This window comes from Dermacentor andersoni, chromosome 4, assembly GCF_023375885.2.
Source record: "Dermacentor andersoni chromosome 4, qqDerAnde1_hic_scaffold, whole genome shotgun sequence".
Lineage (NCBI taxonomy): Eukaryota > Metazoa > Arthropoda > Arachnida > Ixodida > Ixodidae > Dermacentor > Dermacentor andersoni.
This window is the reverse complement of record NC_092817.1, coordinates 33,024,501-33,045,793: the sequence shown is the minus strand read 5'-3', so window position 1 is coordinate 33,045,793 and position 21,293 is coordinate 33,024,501. Positions and strand designations below refer to the sequence as shown.

General features: G+C 48.9%; 1 protein-coding gene across 1 annotated transcript in view; it reads left to right on the top strand.

Annotated features, from left to right (window-relative positions):
- The window catches only part of btv (dynein cytoplasmic heavy chain beethoven), an 81,138-nt gene that overhangs the window by 10,213 nt on the left and 49,632 nt on the right, over positions 1-21,293 (top strand). Inside the window, exons 9-29 of the mRNA XM_072287594.1 lie at positions 433-598; positions 946-956; positions 1,005-1,162; positions 2,416-2,579; positions 2,673-2,838; positions 4,245-4,515; positions 5,380-5,509; positions 6,002-6,220; positions 6,949-7,053; positions 8,028-8,272; positions 8,655-8,791; positions 9,551-9,669; positions 11,836-12,018; positions 13,531-13,754; positions 14,508-14,611; positions 15,825-16,048; positions 16,972-17,160; positions 18,235-18,322; positions 18,864-19,071; positions 19,807-19,933; positions 20,579-20,734. Coding sequence (XP_072143695.1) covers positions 433-598; positions 946-956; positions 1,005-1,162; positions 2,416-2,579; positions 2,673-2,838; positions 4,245-4,515; positions 5,380-5,509; positions 6,002-6,220; positions 6,949-7,053; positions 8,028-8,272; positions 8,655-8,791; positions 9,551-9,669; positions 11,836-12,018; positions 13,531-13,754; positions 14,508-14,611; positions 15,825-16,048; positions 16,972-17,160; positions 18,235-18,322; positions 18,864-19,071; positions 19,807-19,933; positions 20,579-20,734 — 3,394 coding nt within the window. The remainder of the gene's footprint in view (positions 1-432; positions 599-945; positions 957-1,004; positions 1,163-2,415; positions 2,580-2,672; positions 2,839-4,244; positions 4,516-5,379; positions 5,510-6,001; positions 6,221-6,948; positions 7,054-8,027; positions 8,273-8,654; positions 8,792-9,550; positions 9,670-11,835; positions 12,019-13,530; positions 13,755-14,507; positions 14,612-15,824; positions 16,049-16,971; positions 17,161-18,234; positions 18,323-18,863; positions 19,072-19,806; positions 19,934-20,578; positions 20,735-21,293) is intronic.

The following is a 21,293-nucleotide window of genomic DNA, read 5'->3' as shown; positions in this document are numbered from 1 at the left end:
TTATCACTTACAACCTGTCTACCATGGCGGTGCTAAGAATAAAAAGGAATGGGAAAAAATAAAAATATTGCCCTGTACGTATACCTGCCCGAGCGCCCTCATTCCCAGCTTCTTGCATGTACGCCATCATTGTAGGCAGATAGACAATCATTCTTAAATGAGCGAACAGTATTACACGTACCTAGTATAGTACCGATACTACGTGGAAATATGTACTTTCCCTTATCATGCCTTCTATTGCGGCAGTTAACTGCGAACGAATGAGGTCCCTCCTGTTGCATACAACGTAACTGTGCTCCTCATTTTTTCTTGGTTCGCTGTAATGTCGGGAAAAAGAATGTTGTTGCCGAGGTGCCTGTTGCCTCGAGCGTGTTTCGTAAGGCTGCGGTGTGGTGGACACGACAGGAAGCACAAGGCAGCTTGTATGCGCAGGTCCGAAGCGGAGCAACTGGGCCTGGCAGGACCTGGTGAGCTGGCGACGGCCGAGCAGGAACTGCGGGAGGCCGAGGCCGCCTGGGCACTACGCGAGCAGTTCCGCAAGGAGCTGCAGGAGCTGAGCCAACAGCAGTGGATCCTCATGAGGCACGTCGGTAGAACAGCTATGGAATAGGAACGTTAGACAACTGGAACCCAAACGAAACGTTCAAATGCGAAGTGCTGAAACACCAAGAGCTTTTGTCTCACGAGTTTGGCGAACTGAGCCCTCCTGCTTTGAAAAAAAAAGCAAATAAAAGAAAGGCATGGGTACTCTATTATTGTCGGCATGATCGACGGTGACGCGCACCGAAGTGCCAGAGAGTGAGCTTCCAATTACGCTTCCTTATCGAGAAAACGTGCTTGTTGGCACATGTGATTCGCAAGCACGAATTTCTTTTTTTTTTTTCGATATTCGGGGTCTCGTCGAGCATAAGCTGTCATATCAAAGTTCCAGCGTGTCGCGAACAGATGAACTCCTGGTAAAAGACGGTAGACTTTGTTCTTGAACCCCGTTAACCTGCCTGCAGGGGGCAGCTTCATCAGTTGGAGCACTTCCTGGCGGAGTGGGCTCAACGGGCCAAGGATCCTGCCACACCAGCGGCCGTCGCAGCGTCTCTCTACAAGGAAATCGACGCGCACAAGGTGGCTGCTTCTTGTCTCGTTTACGACACCACTGATGACTTGCGCTGAGCAGCAGTGGTTATGTTAATTATAATATTCATAGGCAATCACTAATGATGATGCCGTACTACATGCACTGCTCGTGACCGTTAGGCTGCGAGATGAACGTGAATTTCAGTATATGCTCATAGTTTAGGCGTAATAATATAATAGCCCTCACTCCACTTTGTCGCACACTTCACTGCTATGTCTGGATCGATGTGATACTTGTAATGCTAACGGGGGTATTCGATTCATGTGTGTTCACCTGCTCTGCTAATCTGACGAACTTTAGCAGTCATTTTTTTTTCCCTACGATGTCTATGGTAGCACCGCACCGAACAAGTTTTAATAAGAACGTCCTGACTTTCTTTTAACAGTGCTTACCATATGCAAACGGCGCTTCCGCGTATGAATCAACGAGCACGTGTCAACATCACGTAGTCCTGTAATAAATAAAATAAAGAAAAGCAAGTAACAACGTCCAAAGTCCTCGCTTCCGCTGTATGACGAAGTCCAAACTCAAGTTGATAATCAAGCAAATCTACAGAATCATCTAAAAAAATTTCACACACGCGGGCGAGCATACTTTCGCAGCTTTCATTTATTCATGCATTTCGCTTATGCATGCGCAAACGTAACCTTCAATGCGTATACATCTTTTAGCACGTCCTTTGTTATAAGGTCAAGAAACGGCCTATAGGGCACAGCACGATTATCATTTCCCCCCTCTTTTAGCCGCAGGACCGCTGATGTAGCACAGGACACTGATATCTACAAAATAGCGAATGGAAGTCGCTTCCAAACTGCGTGCATATTTTATGGCCTGTCTCAGCGATGACATCGCTCTCATGTGTTGTCTGCTAAACCACATAAAAAAAGCATGTTCTTGCATAGAGACATCGAAGAAAATTTACTTTAAATACACACAGTCGCTTCACTCGAAACAAGTCATTTCACGCTCTGCATGCACATTCTTCGTGCTATAGTGAGCGGCGCTGTGTACTGCACTTGCTGCTTGCTGCCATCCAAATTATACTTTTTGGAGCTAACAGTAACCATGACCGCTACGGGTGAAAAGGAGGCACTGAATAACTCTTGCACGTGTTAAAACAAGGGCAGCGATTTTCCAGTGGTGCATTTTCGATGGTTCGCGGTTTCCGCGCCGCTTCGTCAGTGGTCAGAGCGGTGTTCTTCCCACGTAATAATACCATAATACAAGCCCAGGTCAACAAGAGTGAATTAAGCTGACTCGCATCGAACTCAACACGCAGGCAGCGATGGCCATGCTACCACTGTGCCGCGGGGAGGCCTTCTCGGCACAACACTGGGCCGAGCTGTTCCAGTTGGCCGAGGCGACTGGCAGGCCGCTGGAAGAACTGCGCCTGTCGCACCTGCTCGCCGTCGCACCCAAGCTGGCCACCAAGAAAGCTCAGCTCCAGGTACGGTGGCCCTTCAGTGGCAGCGTTAACTGTGCACCGACGCCATTTGCACACTGTGCCTACTCCTGAATTTGTCCGTTTGCCGCTGCGCAGGATTTGAACAGCAGAGCCCGCTCGGAGGCGAACATACGGACCATCCTGAGCGAGCTTGACGTGTGGGGAAGCACGGCACGGTTTTCCCTGGTGGACCACACTGATTCCGCAGGCAACAACATGATGATCGTGCAAGAATGGGCCCAAGTGCTGGGAAAGGTGGGATGTCCCGCCTTCGTGACTTGCTAAGTGAGCCGTACCGTTCGCGCACTGCCAGCTGGCGCGAAATGACACATTTTACATTGTATCACACCGTTTCGATGTTCTTTGTTTCCTATGACACAAGTGAAACGTTTTGTTTTTGCTCACAGCTGGAGCGGATCCAGTTTAAGAAGCCAGTTTATAGTTGAAGGGCGAAAACCGTGTGCTGGCGAAGAGGCTTGCTTTCGCACTGTGCCTAACAACACTACCATCACTATCAGTTATTGGAATAATCATTATAATGATATCATTACGACATTCATTACCGTAATCATCATCAGCCTATCATAACACATGTTCTGATACAATACGCCTATCTCTTATCGTAAAGCGGAAACGGTCTCGCTAGAACACCACGTTTTATGGCAGCAGTCTTCGTGTTGAACTGATAGCGTCACAAATCGGCAGAAGGAACAGTAACATGTGGTGTTTAGTACGACATGCCAAGAATAGTTCATTTTAGGACGATCCCGACGAGTGTTCTTGTGTTTTTTTTTCTGCCAGCCTACACGTTGGAAAAGCTTGCGCCGCAATCGAGAGGAAGGCACTTAGGTTAACTACTGCTGGTTGCCCTGTAAAGCATACAAAACACTTTTGTCTCTTGCGTCGGTTGGCGTCGTTTACGAATTCCCTCTGTCTTGTGGAAAACCCTTCATTAGGCAGACTGGCACCTGCGTGAACGAGCGCGTACGCCAGCACAATAATAGTCTAAAGGGAAGACCTACCTCCCATCTTCCAGCATGCCATAAAATACGAGAATGTAAGCCTTTAGAACTAAGATCATTCGTAATCACAAAGGAAAACAAGCTCGGGAACTTGCGGAAGCCTTTCGCATACAAAAGATGCGCGATGATTGCCTGTCGGAGCCGTATATCTCTTTGTTAGATTACGAGACGCAAATGCTTAATTTACCCGCCGTGGTTGCTCAGCGGCTATGGTGTTGGGCTGCTGAGCACGAGGTCGCGGGATCGAATCCCGGCCACGGCAGCCTCATTTTGATGAAAGCGGAATGCGAAAACGCCCGTGTACTTAGATTTAGGTGCACGTTAAAGAACCCCAGGTGGTCAAAATTTCCGGAGTCCTTCACTATATACGGCGTGCCTCATAATCGGAAAGTGGTTTTGGCACGTAAAGCCCCATAATTGAATTTTAATGCTTAATTAAGTATTCCATGTGATCTAATGACATGCGCGCGTAGATGGAATTTTCCTTTTTCTGCGTTTCTTTCTTTTTTTGTAATAGACTTAAGTTGTTAGACAGCGCTCTTCCTGTGTCCTTCCTTTTAGTGTTGCCGCCGATTCCCGCGCTGATTCTAAGAATGCACCAATTCCTATTCGCCCAGCTTTCCACTTTACTGCTCTTAAAAAAAAGCTCCTCCGCGCGTGGATGCGACCACACAGGTCGGCGAGCTGCAGCTTCTGGTGCACTCCCTGGCCGAAGCGTGCCGGGGTGGGGGATCCAGCGCCGGCCTGGCGGATGGTGCTGCCCTGTGGGAGGAGCGGCTGGCACGCCTGGAGCCCGCGCTGCGTGGCCTTCAGCGCGTGCAGCAACAGTGGCTGCAGCTGGAGCCGCTCCTGGGCCCTCCACGCTCCCTGCTTCCCGACCAGGCACCCCGGTTCGAGGCCGCCAGCCGGCAACTGAGGTACCTAACTAGCCGTTGCTGCGGGCACGTCTTTCCACTGCATTTGGACGGCTACGAAATGGAGCAGGTGCCTCAAAGTTGCGACGTCAGGCATCGCGCCGCGTGCACGTTTCATGGATCATCGTGAGCCACACAATGACATGTTCGGCTGGTGAGAGTATAGTGGCAGAAGATCTTGGCAGTTGAAATTCGTAACGAGATTAGTGTTCAAGAAGGTCAGGTTAGCTACATTTAAACGCCTCGCGGGCACCACGTGTGTTACTCTTGGAATAGAGCAGCACGCACCACCGTACTTTACGTCTGAGCGCGACACTACGCGTGGATTCCCGACACTTCTTGAAGGTATCAGGTGCATTTGAAAAACTATACCCTTAAGCGCACTTACCTGGGGCTTCAGGGCTGAGTATTGTTATAATGAATCTCTCGTGAACGCGGTGCTTAAACAATATTTAACGTTTCAAGAACACTGTTTTCGGCAATGAAGCTTAAGATGCCGACAAACTTACGATCACAAGGGTATAAACCCCCGATGAACCCTCTGCCATTACAAAACGCTAAGTTCACTCCCCCGCGGTGTGCAAAAAGGCGGAAGTGATCATTTCAGGTCACACAGCTGGTAGCATTACGGATATTGGCTAGTTTCGTGGTGCGACGCCTGGACACCCATCCAGGCCACCAGCAGGGAACCCACGACTACGGATTGGAAGGAACTAGTGATAAACAGATGAATGCGCCCTAATAGTACGCCTCTGTTAAGGACCCTACGTCGTGATCCAAGTCGTGTAGTTCTACATTGACTTTATTTATCTCCTAAGTAACGTGGTCATGCGCAGTGTGGTGCCCATAAGTAACGCACCTTCGCAGGGCCCTGATGGCGGCCGTGGCCCGTGACGAGAGAATCGTGCTCGTGGGCAGCACTGCCGAGACGCAGGCCCTGGACACCCTGGCCGACCAACTGGGCCGGTGCCAGAGGGCGCTGCACCAACACATGGAGGTGCGATTTCGATTTGCTTCCCTTGAAAAATGACAAACCACTTTGCTTCTCTTTCTGTGGAGCATCGAATGAACGAGAGAAATGTGAGAACCGCTTCGCCCAACAGTGTCGGAGCAGCTTTAACAAAATAAAACAGTGGGAACAAGAGGCCGACGCTATACCTAATACGGATATCAGTTAAGTAAATATTCATTTAAAGGCTTTAAATCAAGAATAAAGCTGATATAAGCGCTAGAATGCTAATGAGATGTTTGCCCTAATGGTGACAATCCTTGACTCATAAAGTCGTCGGTAAAGTTTACTTGATAGCGGATATTTTTGTGGCGTACTGGTCCCTGTCCTTGTTTTGTTCTGCGGTCATTCCACAAGTACCCAGTCACTCCGTCAGGACAATGGTGCACTGAGCGTGCTTGAACCAATCAATTAGTTAACGTTGAGATGCGGTAGATTGTCGGAGTTGGCCCACCTACAGCTTCTTGCAACCGTGCGCAGGACAAGCGTAGCCGCTTCCCTCGATTTTACTTTCTGGGTGACGAGGACCTGTTGGAGGTGCTGGGCAATCGTCCAAGCGCGGTGGAACCGCACCTGCGCAAGCTGTTCGCTGCCGTCCACCGCGTCGAGTGGGGCGACGACTGCGTCACAGCCGTGCTTTCGCCCGAGGGAGAGAAGCTCGTTCTCAGCCGGCCAGTGAAGCTGACACCGGACCCGGAGGTCAGCGTCTCAAACTCGCTTGCATTGCTTGACAAAAAGTTTGTCACGTGGTTGACCACTGGAGCCCAGTGACCACATGTGCTATCATCGTCGACACGATTTTTAATGTTTAGTTTCGCATAACATTTACCTTTCAAGGTAAATGCCCGAGGAGCACATCTTAAGTCTTTGAGTTGTTAAAAGTCATAGATAAATCCACTAGCCATATGAAAGTGCTTACGTCGAGATCTTCGCGTTCTTTGAAAGAAAAAAAAAGAAGTGCACAGCACAGTAGTTACAGTCATTCTTAATTGTATTAAATTAAATAAGAGCAATAAAAGAAATAGTTCGTGTTGCCTTTGTAAGGCACCGTGCTGAACATGTGGGGTCGTTTAAATGCTGACCGGTAATTACAAATATTTTAGGGCCTCATGTCGATACAGTCCTATCTAAAACCACCCCGGCGTTGAACGTGTATTTGTGTCACCATGATTTTAATGTAACGATTATTCTCTTACGTGGCAACACTACAAGTTAAGGCACTGCAGACGATTTGAAAGCTTAAACGGAAGCGGACATGTCAACTCCAGGCCACTGATGTCGATTACCGCCGGTAGTCAGCGCTCAAATTTATCTCCGTGCGATATGCAACTCAGCGAGAATCAAGATATTTTTTGCGCACTTCCGACAAGCTTGGGTCAGTTTAAAAAGTGTTCCCTACCGCTCGTTGTATGTCGGGGCCCTTCCAGGTTTGGCTTGGTGATCTGAGCCAGGAGATCCGGTCCACGTTGCAAGCATTGCTACGGGACAGTATTGCAAGCCCGGGTCCAGACTCCTCGCTCTATCCAGCCCAGGTATGCTTATTGCGCTAGCTGACACCAGTGTTTTGCATCTAGAAGCACACACGCAGGTAGACGAATGCAATCAGCTGCACGCATATATATGCAAGCTCCTCGCATGCACACGCATGCCTATGAGCAGTGATCTCACTGTCATATCGACGTTGTGAATTCAGAGAAAGTCAGTGCCCTGATAGCTACTAAGGAAGAATCACGATATCGAAAGCAGTGACCAGCCACTATGGAAAAGGTGGAGAATGCAAGATTGCACGTTGCGATGGGGTGTGCGAGATCCGCCGTCGAGGAACGGGGCGTCCGGCTTGGTGCGCGCTTGTATTAATCGGATATCGGATGTCATGAAGCCATGCCGCCATTGGAGGTGAAATGCATGAGGCGCGGTTCTCCCAAAAAGGTAACAGTCGCCGATACCAAGAAATGGGTAGAGAATTTGAAGTGTTTCATTTATAGCGAGACAATAATTTCACTCTGTTTATGCTCGCGAGATGAAATAACAGATAATAAAGTTGTAAGAAAAGACATTCCTGTGCCGCCGTCATCGGCATCTGCACCTCCGCTTGTCGCGTGAAGTGTCCAGTTAGCTATGGCGCTTGCAAAAGAAAAGTAAACAAGGGTTGGCACCTAGTCAATCCGCAGAACACTGCACACAAAGTGCGGAAGTTGTTACTCTTATGTTTCTCTTTCCATTATGATGTAAAAGAACGCTGAGCTAATGCCACGCTACCACTAAACTTTAATTCTATGTTTCCCTTTACTACGGAAACTGTCAGCCTTATTGGGTGAACCACGACCCGTTTGCTTAGCCTTTGGGCGCATGTGTTGTTGAAAATGATTTTGCCTACCCTTAGGGATGTAGTCATTGGTGCTGATACGATCAGGAAGTAATTGTCGAAACATTAGTGCATTAGTGGCGAGCACTACAAGGAAAAAGCAGTGAACTAATATTAAATACGTGCTGAATTCGTGGTCAGGTGGTGTGCCTGGCCGAGTGGATTCGGTTCACAGAAGCGTGCGAGGCCGCCCTGGACTCTGGGCGGTTGGCTCAGCTCCTGGACGAGGTACGCTCGCAGCTGTCCCTCCTGGCTGCCGCGGGAGCGCAGATGGGCTCTCTGCACGCGCTGTTGATCGACGCCATTCACCGACTGGCGATCGTCGAGGAACTCAGTGCCCGCGATGTGCGCTCGGTCCACGACTGGCACTGGCAGAAGCAACTCAGGTATGCTCTCCGGGTGGCAAGCGACGTTTACGTCACGCTGAGCGAGCCCCAGACAGGTGCCTCTAACAAATTGCTTCAAACGTCACTGCTTAAATTATACTCAACGATAAACGGCTCCTAAATTTCGAAATTTTATTTAACGTGTGCAAGCCAAACGCAAACACTGAAAGGGGTATTACCATACCAGAGGCTTTACTGCTCTATACGATATGCATTGTGCGTTGACTCTGTGCATTCATCAGCAACGGTCTCGGAACCTAAGTGACGCTCCCTGCATATGCGGTTGTCACACAAGCTCCGGCATATTAGTGCGGTTTTAAGGACACGACGAGAGGCACGTGTCTTCTTCGCAGCAGTATAATGCAATGCTGCCCTGCTGCAGGTTCTATCTGCGCGACGGACGGGCTGTTGTTAAAATGGTAGACGCAACTTTCGACTACACGTACGAGTACCAGGGCAGCGCTCCCCGACTTGTGTACACGGCTCTCACCCACAAATGTTTCGTCAGTCTGACTCAAGGTGAGTTCTTATTGAGCTGCACTGAAGGCAGCCCGTGTTCCATCTGCCAGTGCGATTTACCTTTGACGGGCGGCAGCTTAGCCACAACTTATGCCCGGACTGAGCTTCCTTTAGGGTGATTTCACACTTCTCACATTTCACGTTGCGCTCACTAAACAATAGTACGCATACTCAGCGCATACACATAAGTGAGGTTGGATCCCCTAGGTTTTCTTGTGCACGTCAGAGACGCCAATCATATGTATAGACACACCTAGATTCTTACTACGTCATGTGTAAAGTGCATACCATATTACAATGCACATTTACATTTACCAGATAAGAAGCCACGTTAACAGTATTTGGTTCAGAGAGGCTATAGGTGTCTGGTGGTTATACCATGCACACTCTTCGAGCCATTGTCTCCTGACTGATCTTCGTTTTCCTCAGATTTCGGACACGCGGACACGCTGACACGCGGACACCCGGACATGCGGACACGTAAATCCGCATGTGCGCTTTCAAGAGGCAGCAAAGTGAGAGAGATACTTTATTAATATACTTCGAGCGGCGTCGTGGGCAGAAGACTGGGACTGAAAATGATTTCTTTTAGAATGTTTTATAAGGCTGGAGGCAGCATTTATGATATTTCGACAAAATAACTAGTAATTCTAATTTCCCAAAGATGAATTACGTTCCACGCTTCTATTTAGACTGTGTGCGACGAGGCGTGAAACGCGTGTGCTGGGACTTGAGTCAGCCTTATTGATGCGTTCGCAGGCATGCGGCTGGGGGTTGGGGGCAACCCATACGGACCAGCAGGCACTGGGAAAACGGAGTCGGTCAAAGCGTTGGGAAATGCTCTGGGACGGCAAGTGCTGGTATTCAACTGCGATGAGGTGTGTATCCTATCTATCAATGGTGAAAAGCAATTTTCGTAATCAGTAATATTTTGGTTTCCTCGCGGGCGACCCCGCCACAGGCGTAAGTTGTTTACATAGTAGCACAGCACTTGCTTATAGCAAGCGATTTCAGCAATTATACACTACATTGATTAACCATATGCTGTACTTGTGGTATAAGATATCCAAAAGTTCAGTATCGCAGCGTAGCGGACATACATTCGTCAATGCTTCCGCAAAGACGAGTCCTATTGTCGAAATGGCGGCGCTGACGTAACTGAAAATGGCGGCACCCTCTTTCTACCCTTATCACATATCTCTATTCTTCTGCTTCTCTTATAGTTTAAAGGATATCTTATTTTATTTCAAACGTCTTTATTTCAAAGAAAGCTAGAAGCCCTGATTGCTTTAAGCTTTAGAGGCGTGTGTTGATGGCTGTTATGATCGGCCTGGAATCCGACCTCTCTAGTGTAGGAAGCATTCCAGCTTGCTTTCTTGTGTCGAGGTAATTGCCCACATCTCAGAGAAAGCGTCACCCCTATGGCCCCTTCCACATCCTAAGCGTATACGAAGGACAGGACACAAAGGAGGAGACAGGAAGGGGAGGATATGGTTGACTTCACAGCCTCACAAGGGACACAAGATTGCGCTGAACACGCAGGCCATGGGTCCCAAGTTCCTCAAGTTCCTCAAGTTTTACTAGTTCCCCAAATTCTCCAAGTTTCACAAGCAGGCTACCACAAGACCACGAGAAGTGAATGGCCTTTTCGGAGGGGACCTCTCCACCGACTGTAACGGCTGTACGCGAGGGGTTATTTAAGGCCTTCCTATCGCCCGTGTTAAGCAGAACCGCTCAAGACTCGGATAGAGTCACAACCACGTACAAATTATGTGAATACATTCTTTCTACATTTAATTTCATCATTACGATGCCTGCCTTCGTCGAATCTCTGATTGTTGCGGTGAAGACTCACCTCACCCGGTCGAGAAGAGGTGAGTCTTCACCTCACCTCACCTAGGGGGTGAGACCCCCTATATAGACGCCTGATGTTCCCTAGGGGGGCCTTGGGGCTTTGGTTGTTTGTGTCTTCGTTGGCGATTCCCAAGAAGACGATGGCCTGTCCGTCTTCATCTATTCGAATTCGGAAAATTTCGCCTATAGATAGGAAACGTCTTTCTGATTGATGTGAAGAGGTCAAATTCAATCATCCCATGTGGCTGGCTGGATGCCTCGATGTATTTCGCTCATAATGCGCTTGCGGATTGCCTCGCGCCTAAGACAATCCCACATCACATGTCTTGTAGTGGCTTGTTGCTGGCATGTTTTGCACATCCCTTCGTTTGGCTCGTCACCAAAGAAGAGATGTCTCCTGTGGAGTGACATCATTGTATTGGTGGCCAGCCTTCTCACAAGTACTCGGGTTCGTCGTGGTTGCTGTCTCGGCATTTCCGGGAAATAAAAATCGCATTGCGATTTCCTCTCTTTTCTTGCTCTGCATAGCGCGGATTGGTGGGCCTCTATATTATCGGTGGGTGAAGGTGGGCGGGGCATATCTTTTGCGTACGGCACGAATTGTCGTCTAAGAGGTGCTGGTGTCTCTCTGTCTACCCATTAATTTCATATTACTCCGGCATGTGCCAGAAACCACTTAATTCGGAGTTGACTTCCGCTTGTGGTCAATAACTTGTGCTCAATTTGTTGAATTTCCTCAACAATCGGCATTCGAATTTTTTTTTTTTTTTGCCCAGTGCAGGCATTGTATGCTGCTTGCAAGTCGGTATAAATGTAAATGGAATTCTTTGCATTGCATGTTTTATAATGTTCTTGTGGCAATCATGCTGCTAAGACCACCGCTGCCAATTCCACAGTAGTAGCGTGCGCGTGGCCGAACCTTCTCCTATTCTGGCCGAATGGGATTCCAAATCATGAAGTGGCACCCTTAACGCCGCTGCTACACATTCACACCTTCACCGTCTTGAGGAAAATTTGTAGCCGCATCTGCGCGAATAATGGCAAATTCTTCGCGCTTTTTCGTAGCAGAGCGCACGTTCATGCGCTTTCTCCTGTCTGCGTCTTCTTTCTGAGTTTTCTTTTCCAACATTTTGCGATGCAGGTCCGCCAGCTTAATTAGTTAGGTCTTTAGTTTGTGAAATTACACGCAGAGCATGGACGAGCGCTCGTTAGGCCGCCTGTTGGTGGGTCTGGCCCGTAGCGGTGCCTGGGGCTGCCTGGACGAGTTCAACCGGCTCGACGAAGGCGTGCTCTCGGCCATGGCCGCACTCATCGGCGACCTGCAGCTGGCGCTGCATCACGGAAGACCGCACGTCCGCCTGCTTGGCGCGCAGGTATGCTATTACTGTAGAGTTCGTCCTCACCAACAGTTCACGCGCGTGACCATTCAAGCACTGCCTGAATAATAAGCCGCATTACATCTCTACGCTTAAAACGTTGCGCTTATTTATTTATTTATTTATTTATTTATTTATTTATTTATTTATTTATTTATTTATTTACTTGGTACATACAGTGGTCCTCAGCGGGCAATATAGTGGAAGGGGGAAGAAAATTAAAATATATGTACATACGTGAACGGCAGGTAATATACATTCATAATCAAAATTGTACTTACCTTTGTGTGTTCAATCACATATTTGACGGCGGGCAGGAAACAAGTCACGGGGCAACACACACAGCACCAACGCTAATCAAGCGCTACTTTCGAGCGCTGTCTGCAATATATATATATGGATGCTATGAGCGTCACCTTTGGAACGGGGCGGTGGGTTGCGCCACCAAGCTCTTGCTATTATACTGCCTAATGTCCTACCTAGGTTAAACAATAAAAAAAGAAAAAAAAAAACTATGAACTCCCACAACCAATTTTCTGATCCCCTGTTGCGAACTGTGCTTGTGTACGTCTCCGTTTTTTGTCGTTTCCCTACTTTTATTCCACCAAACCTCGAATCGCCTCTTACTAATTGTACATTGCTATACATGCTAGGATGATTGCTAGGATCAGCGCACCAAGCGCTAATACATGCAAATAAGACATTGTGAAACAAGCATTGTAAAATATACCGTTGCGCAAGGCGCGAGAAGCAAATGCTTCTGTAATGGACTCACCCGATGATGATATCTGAATACCGGTGTCTCTGTGAAAGTCCAGATGGAAGACGAAAACAGAAGGAATGGTCCCAACAGTGCGCTTCGCTGCGCAGCCGTTGATGCATAAAGAAAACTACCATGGCACTACGGCACTTTCTGAGATTAACTGGCCCGAGCGAACGTTTTAATGCGCAGGCGTGGCTTTCTATACTGTGCGCGTGCGTGACTACTCTGTTGGGCTTGCTGCGTCGTTACCTTTGTTCGCCATTTACAACTCCCCTAGCTGTAGGTCGCAAACCACTCATCATATTCTGGTTGGTCTTTCTGTCAATATTCATCTTCGCATATACGATAATTTATTTTAGCTTTAAGGAGCTGTAACCGGAGTTTAATCTTTGTTGCCCTTCATATGGTCATGCCGAGCTGCGTGGCTAAGGTTTGAAGAGCACGGGGAAGCAGCATGACACCTTGCTTAGAAGGAATACCCTTACAACATTAAGCGAGTCACCATTGCGCAGCGGCGTACCTGCACACTTCGCAGCTCTGCTGGCTATGCCTTCCAAGGGATTAAAAAACAAAACAAAAAAAACAAATGTGCGAAACTCATGTGGAACTTATAAAGTGAGGGCCTATACTGATAAGTTCTGACTGGGAGTCTTCTTGACACCTGCTACAGGTCCACGCTTCGCGTACCCAAGGGAGCTAGCTACCCCCGCCTTGCAGTGCGTATGTTTCCCCCGCCTTTGCTACAGGTGGAGTTGGACCGGAGTGCCGGTGTCTTCATCACCCTCAACCCAGCGGGAAAGCAATACGGAGGCCGCCAGCGACTTCCCGACAGCCTCAAGCAGCTGTTCCGGCCCGTGGCAATGGCACAGCCGGACAGCGCAGACATCGCACGCGCTCTTCTGCTGGCTGGTGGTTTCGAAGGGTCGCAGTCTCTGGCCGCTCGACTCGTGACGGCTTTCCAACTCGCCAGGCATCGTATACATTTCCTTGCACCGGAATGCACTGCACCGCAGTATCTCTCTCTTTGTTTGTGTGTGCAAAAGACGATTATTAGGCCTGACAAGCACGTTCTCTTCTTTGACGGTGCTGATCTTCAGTTGATCCTGCGCGCTTCGCGTACGTTCTGCGGTGTGATTGTGCATAATCGCCACATGTTAGCGTGGCCTAAAGATCTGACTTCTTGGCTCTCAGAGAGGCATACATAACTGCTTGGAAAAAGTCGGGCAGTAAATAAGAGCTCAACCGTTTGAGGGCTTAACTGTTTGACAGCTCTAGGAGATGAAGGAACTAAACCAAAATATAGTTGGTGGGCCCAAAGTACCGGGAATGGTAAAAGCAGCATTTTCTTTTTAATTTGGTGGGAGATGATGATGTCTGCTCACTCAACGATGAAGCTAGCTGCGCTTCAGCAAATGTCTTGTTAGGTCAATGGAGTTAAACAACAGAAACAGGGTCAAGAGCCGTGTTTTGTAAGGATCCATTTTATTTTCCGTTCACTTCACCCTTCGTCCCTGGGCGGAACGCCGGCGCAGCGCTGTAATCATCAAGACGTGCCACTCAGTTCGACTAGTGATGAGAAAAGAGGATTTAAAAGAAACGAAACATATCGCTACAAAATGCGGTCCCACATTTGCGTTAAAGACGCTCAGAGGATTGCAATTATTCGCGCGCAAAGCAGATAATTTTCTCCTTACGAGCACGTGTCGGCCATGCGTTCATGCAGGGAGTTGCTGGTGCCCCAGCAGCATTACGATTGGGGCCTGCGTGCGCTCAAGAGCGTCCTTCTCGCCTGCGGACGAATGCGGCTCGATGCCACACCACCCTCGGGTGAGTCGACCCCTCTACCTTTCAGGAATTTGCGCGGGCATGGAGCCGAACCTCTCTCGGCGACGTCTCTTCACTGGCTGCCTTCGACTTTTCATGCTTATAAACAGAGTTCCCAGAATACTTCCGGTTAAGCCCTCAGGAGCAACGCAAGTTACAATTGTCTGTAAACTTATAGGACCCTCCAGCTGGCACCAGTTTTGTTCGGGAGTTGGAGTGTTTGACAATGAATAGTGTTGTAATGTGCAACAACAACAAAAAAAAGCCTGTACATGAGTTTGACGCATGGTGCACGTTCTTTATATGTGAAAACGTCAAGAATATGTGCCTACAGTATACTATGCGGCAAACTACTTCTTCTTTCTTGGCTAATTGGACTCTCGAAAATGGCTGACCGGAAGTTCTCTGGAGTCATGAACGCACTGCTGCCACATCGCAAATGAAAAAGGTCTATATTGAGTGCTATCTCGCGACGAATGCGTCTTCTAGCATGCGCGCACTATTACTCGGCCTCCCATGGGTGCAGTGACAAGTACTGAATTTTCTTTAAGAGTGAAGTGCTTACGGGAGATTAACGAATATTTTCAGCGCTTTTAAGAAGATGATGAAGGAAACAGGACAGAGGAAGCTCCAAACGTTGGCTACCTAGATTTTGCATCGTATATGGCCATATGATGACGCGATCTGCAAGGCCAGTGTACCTTCTGTTGTGATTCCTTCTTATTTCATTAAATAGCCAAACTGTCTGCACTTCTACAGCATGGTTTACGAATGTTTCAACAGGAGTAGCGGGTTGGAGGTTAAATTTTGTTCTTGCCCCCATAAGCGGACCTACATCCTTGCACGCTGCCGGAATGGTTACGCCCAGTCAACTATGAAGTACGGCCTCATCCTCTATATCAACTTGAGATGGCACCTGATCTCTTGAAAAGCGCACAAAGCAGAGTGATACATAGGGAAACGACGTAACGAAAGTTATATTATAGCATGCGACGTACGATAACATAACGCAAAATGACGTAGGATAACATAACACAACAGGGCGAGCCTCGCACGACGAGAGTAAACACGAAACACAATAAGGAAAATTTGATACAGCACCGCAGGACTGCCAACTACATTTATACAAACAAGCAATATACGAGTGAGGAATTTGAACGTAGTCACATGACAGCGGGCGCCACGCGTGTGCCCTGTTTTCGCTGATCTGCTCCAGACGCCGACGGTCGCCAGGCATGGGAACAGGCCCTCGTGGTGCGGGCGGTGCGGCTCCAGGTGCTGCCCAAGCTGGCGGTGCGGGACTGCGGCCACTTCGAGAGGCTGCTGCGCGACGTTTTCCCTGGAGTCCAGTCGACGGATGACGGTGCTGGGGAGGACGAGCTGTGGTCGGCACTTCGGGAGGCGTACGTCCACTTGGGACTCACCTGGGACGAAGCGCAGGTCACTTGTCTCAAATACAACCGTGGCGCGGATCCATGACGATCTACGCGATTGTGAGGCAAAAATAATAAACAAGCCTAAAGGAAACCGAAAATGCTAACCCTGCCGTGCGTACGTTTTTACTAGGTGAAACTTGATGGAGGCTCCGAGCAAATAAAACTCACCTCCAAGGTTTTCAATACTGCAGAGAACGTCGTTGAGGTAGGCAAAAAGAAGACATCACAATCATCATTGTTCAGGCCACAGTCCTGACTCACTTCCCGTAGCAATTGTTGCGAACAGTCGGTCAACGCAATTCGGCGGTATCGAAATGCATGACTGTGTGATATGCTCGGAAAGTGTGCGTTTGTTCTAACTTTATGTCAGCAGCGTAGGTAACATCCAGTTGCATCTATTGGCTACACAAGCAACGCGTTTGGAGGAGTCCTCTTTTCTCGTCGGATGGGACGCCAGAGAGTGTAGATTCCTTGTACATCGCTAGTCATAACTGCCGCGGGGCGTCGTTCTACCCTCTGCTCTGCCTGTACCAATATCGGTACACAAAGAGAATAATAAAAATAGGTGACTGACTATTGATGGTTAGTGTGTGCAGAAACAACACGACATCTCTTATTTCTTGTGCGACCTACGCTAGGGGGAATCAGAAATGGGTAACAAGGGGAACCTCAGCACGGAGTCAAGGTTTAGACAAGGGCACTTGTCTTCGCTCGGACAACAGCTGCTGTTGCGCTGACACTGTAGGATAGTCCCCTTGTCGAAACGCTGTCTACATGCTGAAGATTTCCTTTTTCATCCACTGCTGATCAATTCAAGCCTTCCTTTTCCTGTGACGTCTTGTGTATTGTACGAGCTGCGCAAAACACGACAGCTTAAGGCGTGGGGCCTTGTTTTGGTGTCTGAACTCGAAACACACTTGCACGCAGGTGCGCAAGGTGCTGCAGCTGCGCGAGCAGCTCTCCCAGCGCACCGGCGTCATGCTGGTGGGGCCTCCCGGTTCGGGCAAGACAAGCGTTTGGCGTCTGCTGCAGCGGGCCATCTACACGGCCTCCGCCGGACGAAAACCGCCGCCTCGGCTCTGGCTGCTCGGACCAAAGTCTCTGCCCCGTCAGCAGGCATGTGCCGATCTGAAAATTGTACCGTGCTTCCGCCACTACAGAGTGTATCATTGTTATGTGCACTGCGGTTATGTTTTCTTTTAGTTCTCTCTCTCTCTCCTTTTTTTTTTTGGAAGCCTGCCTTAGGCATAAAGACATGCAGAGATAGACGCTATGGGTACCTCGGTTAGCTTTCGGGGCGTCTATCGCAGGTATCGTCGTAATACTTATCGTCAACATTAACCTTAAGCAGAAGAAGTAACTGGAAAGGAAAACTCCTGATGCCATCACCTGGGATTCTGAGTCCTTATTCACAAAAAGTTCTTAAGCTACAATTATTCGTAAGAGAAAACTTCAGCCAGCCCTGGTACCGGACATATCATTAGCGAAAGCGGCCGGGGAATGGCGAAGTGAACTTACGAATGAAAAGCTTTGTGAATTCGGCCCCTGTTCCGCAACTTGGGATATTTGCATTGCCCAATATCTGCCCAAAATATATTGGCATTACAAAACGTGCATACAAAATAGCTTGCGTTTTGCGTGTGCTGTACCTATGTAGCCAAGTCCCGAAGTGCCCAAGGAAGGCTCCTCGGATGCTGCACAGCGCCGAACATATTTGCCAGGAGCCGTGCGCTCAGCAGAGCGTTTACGCCGTCTACAGAAGACCACAGTTTCGAGACACCTTGCTTTCGAGCTTGCGTTGGCAGATGGGCTGGACTCTGCTGTTGAAGCTTCTCATTGCTACTAAATTTCCTTTCACTGATCTGATTTAATAACGATACCAACCAGGCGAATCTCAGCTGTCGATGAGGTGCAAAACGACGACATTTCTTATAGACTTGCGCGACGCAATGCAGCGGCTGTCTTTGCTTCACGGAAGAAGGCGCAACTAGCGGTGGCCTGCCAATAAGGCACCGCTTCTTTATCGAAGGACATTGTTTCGTCCTAACAACCTCCACTTGGGGGCACAAACGTATACTGCTGCATGCATACCACTCCCAAGCTCTGGAAGTGTGCTTAATGCTATGCGTGCCAGCTTAGTAGACATAGATGCAAGTATAGACAAACAGAGGGTTTGTGTTTCACTCGCAGCTGCTGGGCTACGTCCACCCGGACACTAGGGAGTGGTGCGACGGAGTGCTCACGGCCAGCGCTCGCGAGGCCGCCAGGGAACCACAGGGTAAGAGCAACACTGCGCTCTTTACTGTGGTTGATGGGGAAACAGTGAACGAGTGCACGGCAGCGATTTTGTGGGAATGTACGCGTTGTTACCCATACGGCATGAAGTGCAAGCTCGCATTTCCTGCGGAATGGTGTTCCAACGTATTGCTCACATGCCTTGCCCACCAACACAGCGTCCGCAACAGTTTGTATTCTGCTAACAGGAGGGGGGCTACCAGAAGTGTCGGCGGACACCAGACGAGAGCTCTGCTGCTGCTGAAGTGCGCGGCCAATGCGCGTCGCAGTAACCTAAAGTGGTCTGAGCCAACCATTTATTGCCCTTTCCAGATTTAAAAGCCTAAAAGCAATGCCATCAATTCTACTAAAACGTTTACCATAAACTACTGTGAGACCAGTCCTGTGTCTACTCTGCTTCAGATGAATACTGATTCATGTGAGCGACGCAGCGGATATGTTGTTTTACATACTCCCGAGGAACGCTGCGCAAATCTTTTGTTGTCGAAGGGCGGCATGCGTAAACGTTGCTTGCGCCTGTGCAGAAGTCTCTTGCTGGATCGTCTGCGATGGAGACGTAGACCCGGAGTGGGTGGAATCCCTCAACTCGGTCCTGGACGATAACCGCTTGCTGACGCTGCCGTCGGGCGAACGCATCCAGTTCGGACCCAACGTGCACTTTGTGTTCGAGACGGACAGCCTGGCAGCAGCGTCGCCAGCCACCGTGTCTCGCGTGGGCATGGTGTTCCTGAGGTCAGTCACCTTGTACGCCGCGCCACATTTGCCCGTTAAGTGTTTACCATTGCGTGAGAACGTAACAGCGGCTCTCTTCCCCCGATAGCCACTTTCCCATCGTGACAATTGTGACAGCGGGCTTGTTGGCGGATATGGCTGCCCGTGACCTGAAGTTAAGCACGAGAAGATTCGTGAATTAAGCTCCAGGGCCCGTATTCACTAAGCATTTCGTACCCAAGAGCCGCTCAACAGCTAGGCGCTTGTCAATTAGAACAATACTAAGACGTTAGTATGTAGTAGCAAATGACACAGTTCTGACGATCGAAAAGCTTTGCGAATTCGGCCCCAGATTTTTGTCATGTTACTCGCATCATGGCCAGGAATAGCAACGTGAGCCTTAAAGCGGGCGCGTTCACTGAGAATGGTCAGTAAATCTCACTTGAGTACGAATGCCAAATGGAATGCCCGTCGAAAAAAGAATTGGCCATGAAATTCTAGCACCATATTCTGCGACTATATATGCCTACCCCTGACACGTACTTCTCAACAAGTGACACTCGGGGAACCATTGTGGAGTGCCCATGCACGCCGTACCCCTTGCTGTATACGAAGCTGTACAAAGAATTTGGTAGCTATGCGCACTAAGAGTTAATGGTAAAAAAAAAAAATATTCAGCTATGGTGCTCGTTGGTGCTTGCCTATTAGTTAACATCTGATGAACAGCGTATGATGAGAAAATCATGGTTCATGCAGTGCCGAGAACAGTCCGGTCAAGGGAATCGTCACCTCGTGGCTCCAGGGGCAGCCGCAGGAGGGCGCCGCAGTGGCAGACCTCGTGGAGGAACACTTCTTTCGGGCTCTGCGCTTCACCCTGCAGATGGTACGTCACAGAAAGCACGCGCCTCAATGCTCATGTCTCAAACCGTACCATGTCAAAGAGCACTCCTACTTTAATATACACTGAGCTCATCTGTTATATTTTGGGGTAAGTGCAATTCCCAGCTATATGAAAAGGAGCCATTAGCCATGTCTTCTTCAATAAACGCGCTAGTAGCAGCCAGGGAGTTTCACCAGATCGCAGACCCGAGTATGTAGTATGTATAGGAGGAGATCCATGGCTTCACGTGACGTAGACGCAAACTTTTACTTTTCAGAACGAAGTCCCTTTGCTTGCCCAGAGCAGCGCACTACATGCCTTGAATCTGATTCACTCCTTAATTGAGCAGCTCATCGTGCGTCAATGAGAGTAACACAGTGTCAAAATAGACGCTGCTCTCTCGACCATGAGTTAGTCAAACGGCACAAGGGGATGACAACACTCCAAAAAGACACATAATCATGACGCATTATTTTTGTGAGCGAGAATTTGATATGATAATTACGATATCGCCATGATATATTTAAGTTTCGCTAAGCTTATGATGCTTAAAGCGTCACTGTTACACAGCTATGGGTAGTAGCTTCTTTCTATTTTCCAAGCCGCAGACAGAAATTGTGACGCCCAATAAAAACAGCCTGTTTGCAGAAGGACTTCGTCCTTGAGACGTCCGCTACGGCAGTGGTACGCAACGCTCTGTCCTACTTACAAGGCGTCAAGACCAGGCCTGAGTTTGCGCTGGCGCTGGCTCGAGGGCTGTCCGTCAGCTTGGGTCCAAGTGGAAGAGACAAGGTCGCCAAAGAGGTACACCCATACTACTGCATGGCACTTATGTTTTAGAATACGTGCTCTGACATAGCTCAGACTTTACAGCGAAGCTGTCTGTGGATAGGATCCTGGGATTTCTTCGTGGCGTAACGTCGACAGAAATCTATGACTCATATCCCCAAATGCAATCGCTCATACCCCCGTAAGGCAGACACTATGGGCACTCAGCAAAGTGAAGCGAACAGTGCATACGTTCTTTGGAATCACGCATACAACATACAGAACAGCACATGTTTCGATAATGAGCAAGCTCAAAACAAGCACCCGAACCACATAATTGATGATAAGGTGCCCCTGCGCTTACATGCAACGAGAAGCGCGTAGCGTTCCCCGCATACGTTTCCCGTTAAAGATTACTGCTGCGCAAGCTTCCGCGGCGACGGCAGCTTGACTGTAGCATACGAAGCAGGGCGTGACCTAACTACGCTTTCGTACGTAAAAGAAAAACCCGCGTAGCAAGTGATTTGTGTTGTGACACTGCAATCGGAAGGCCACGTATAGTGAGGACTTTTGAAGAGCAGCGTAAGTACGAGGC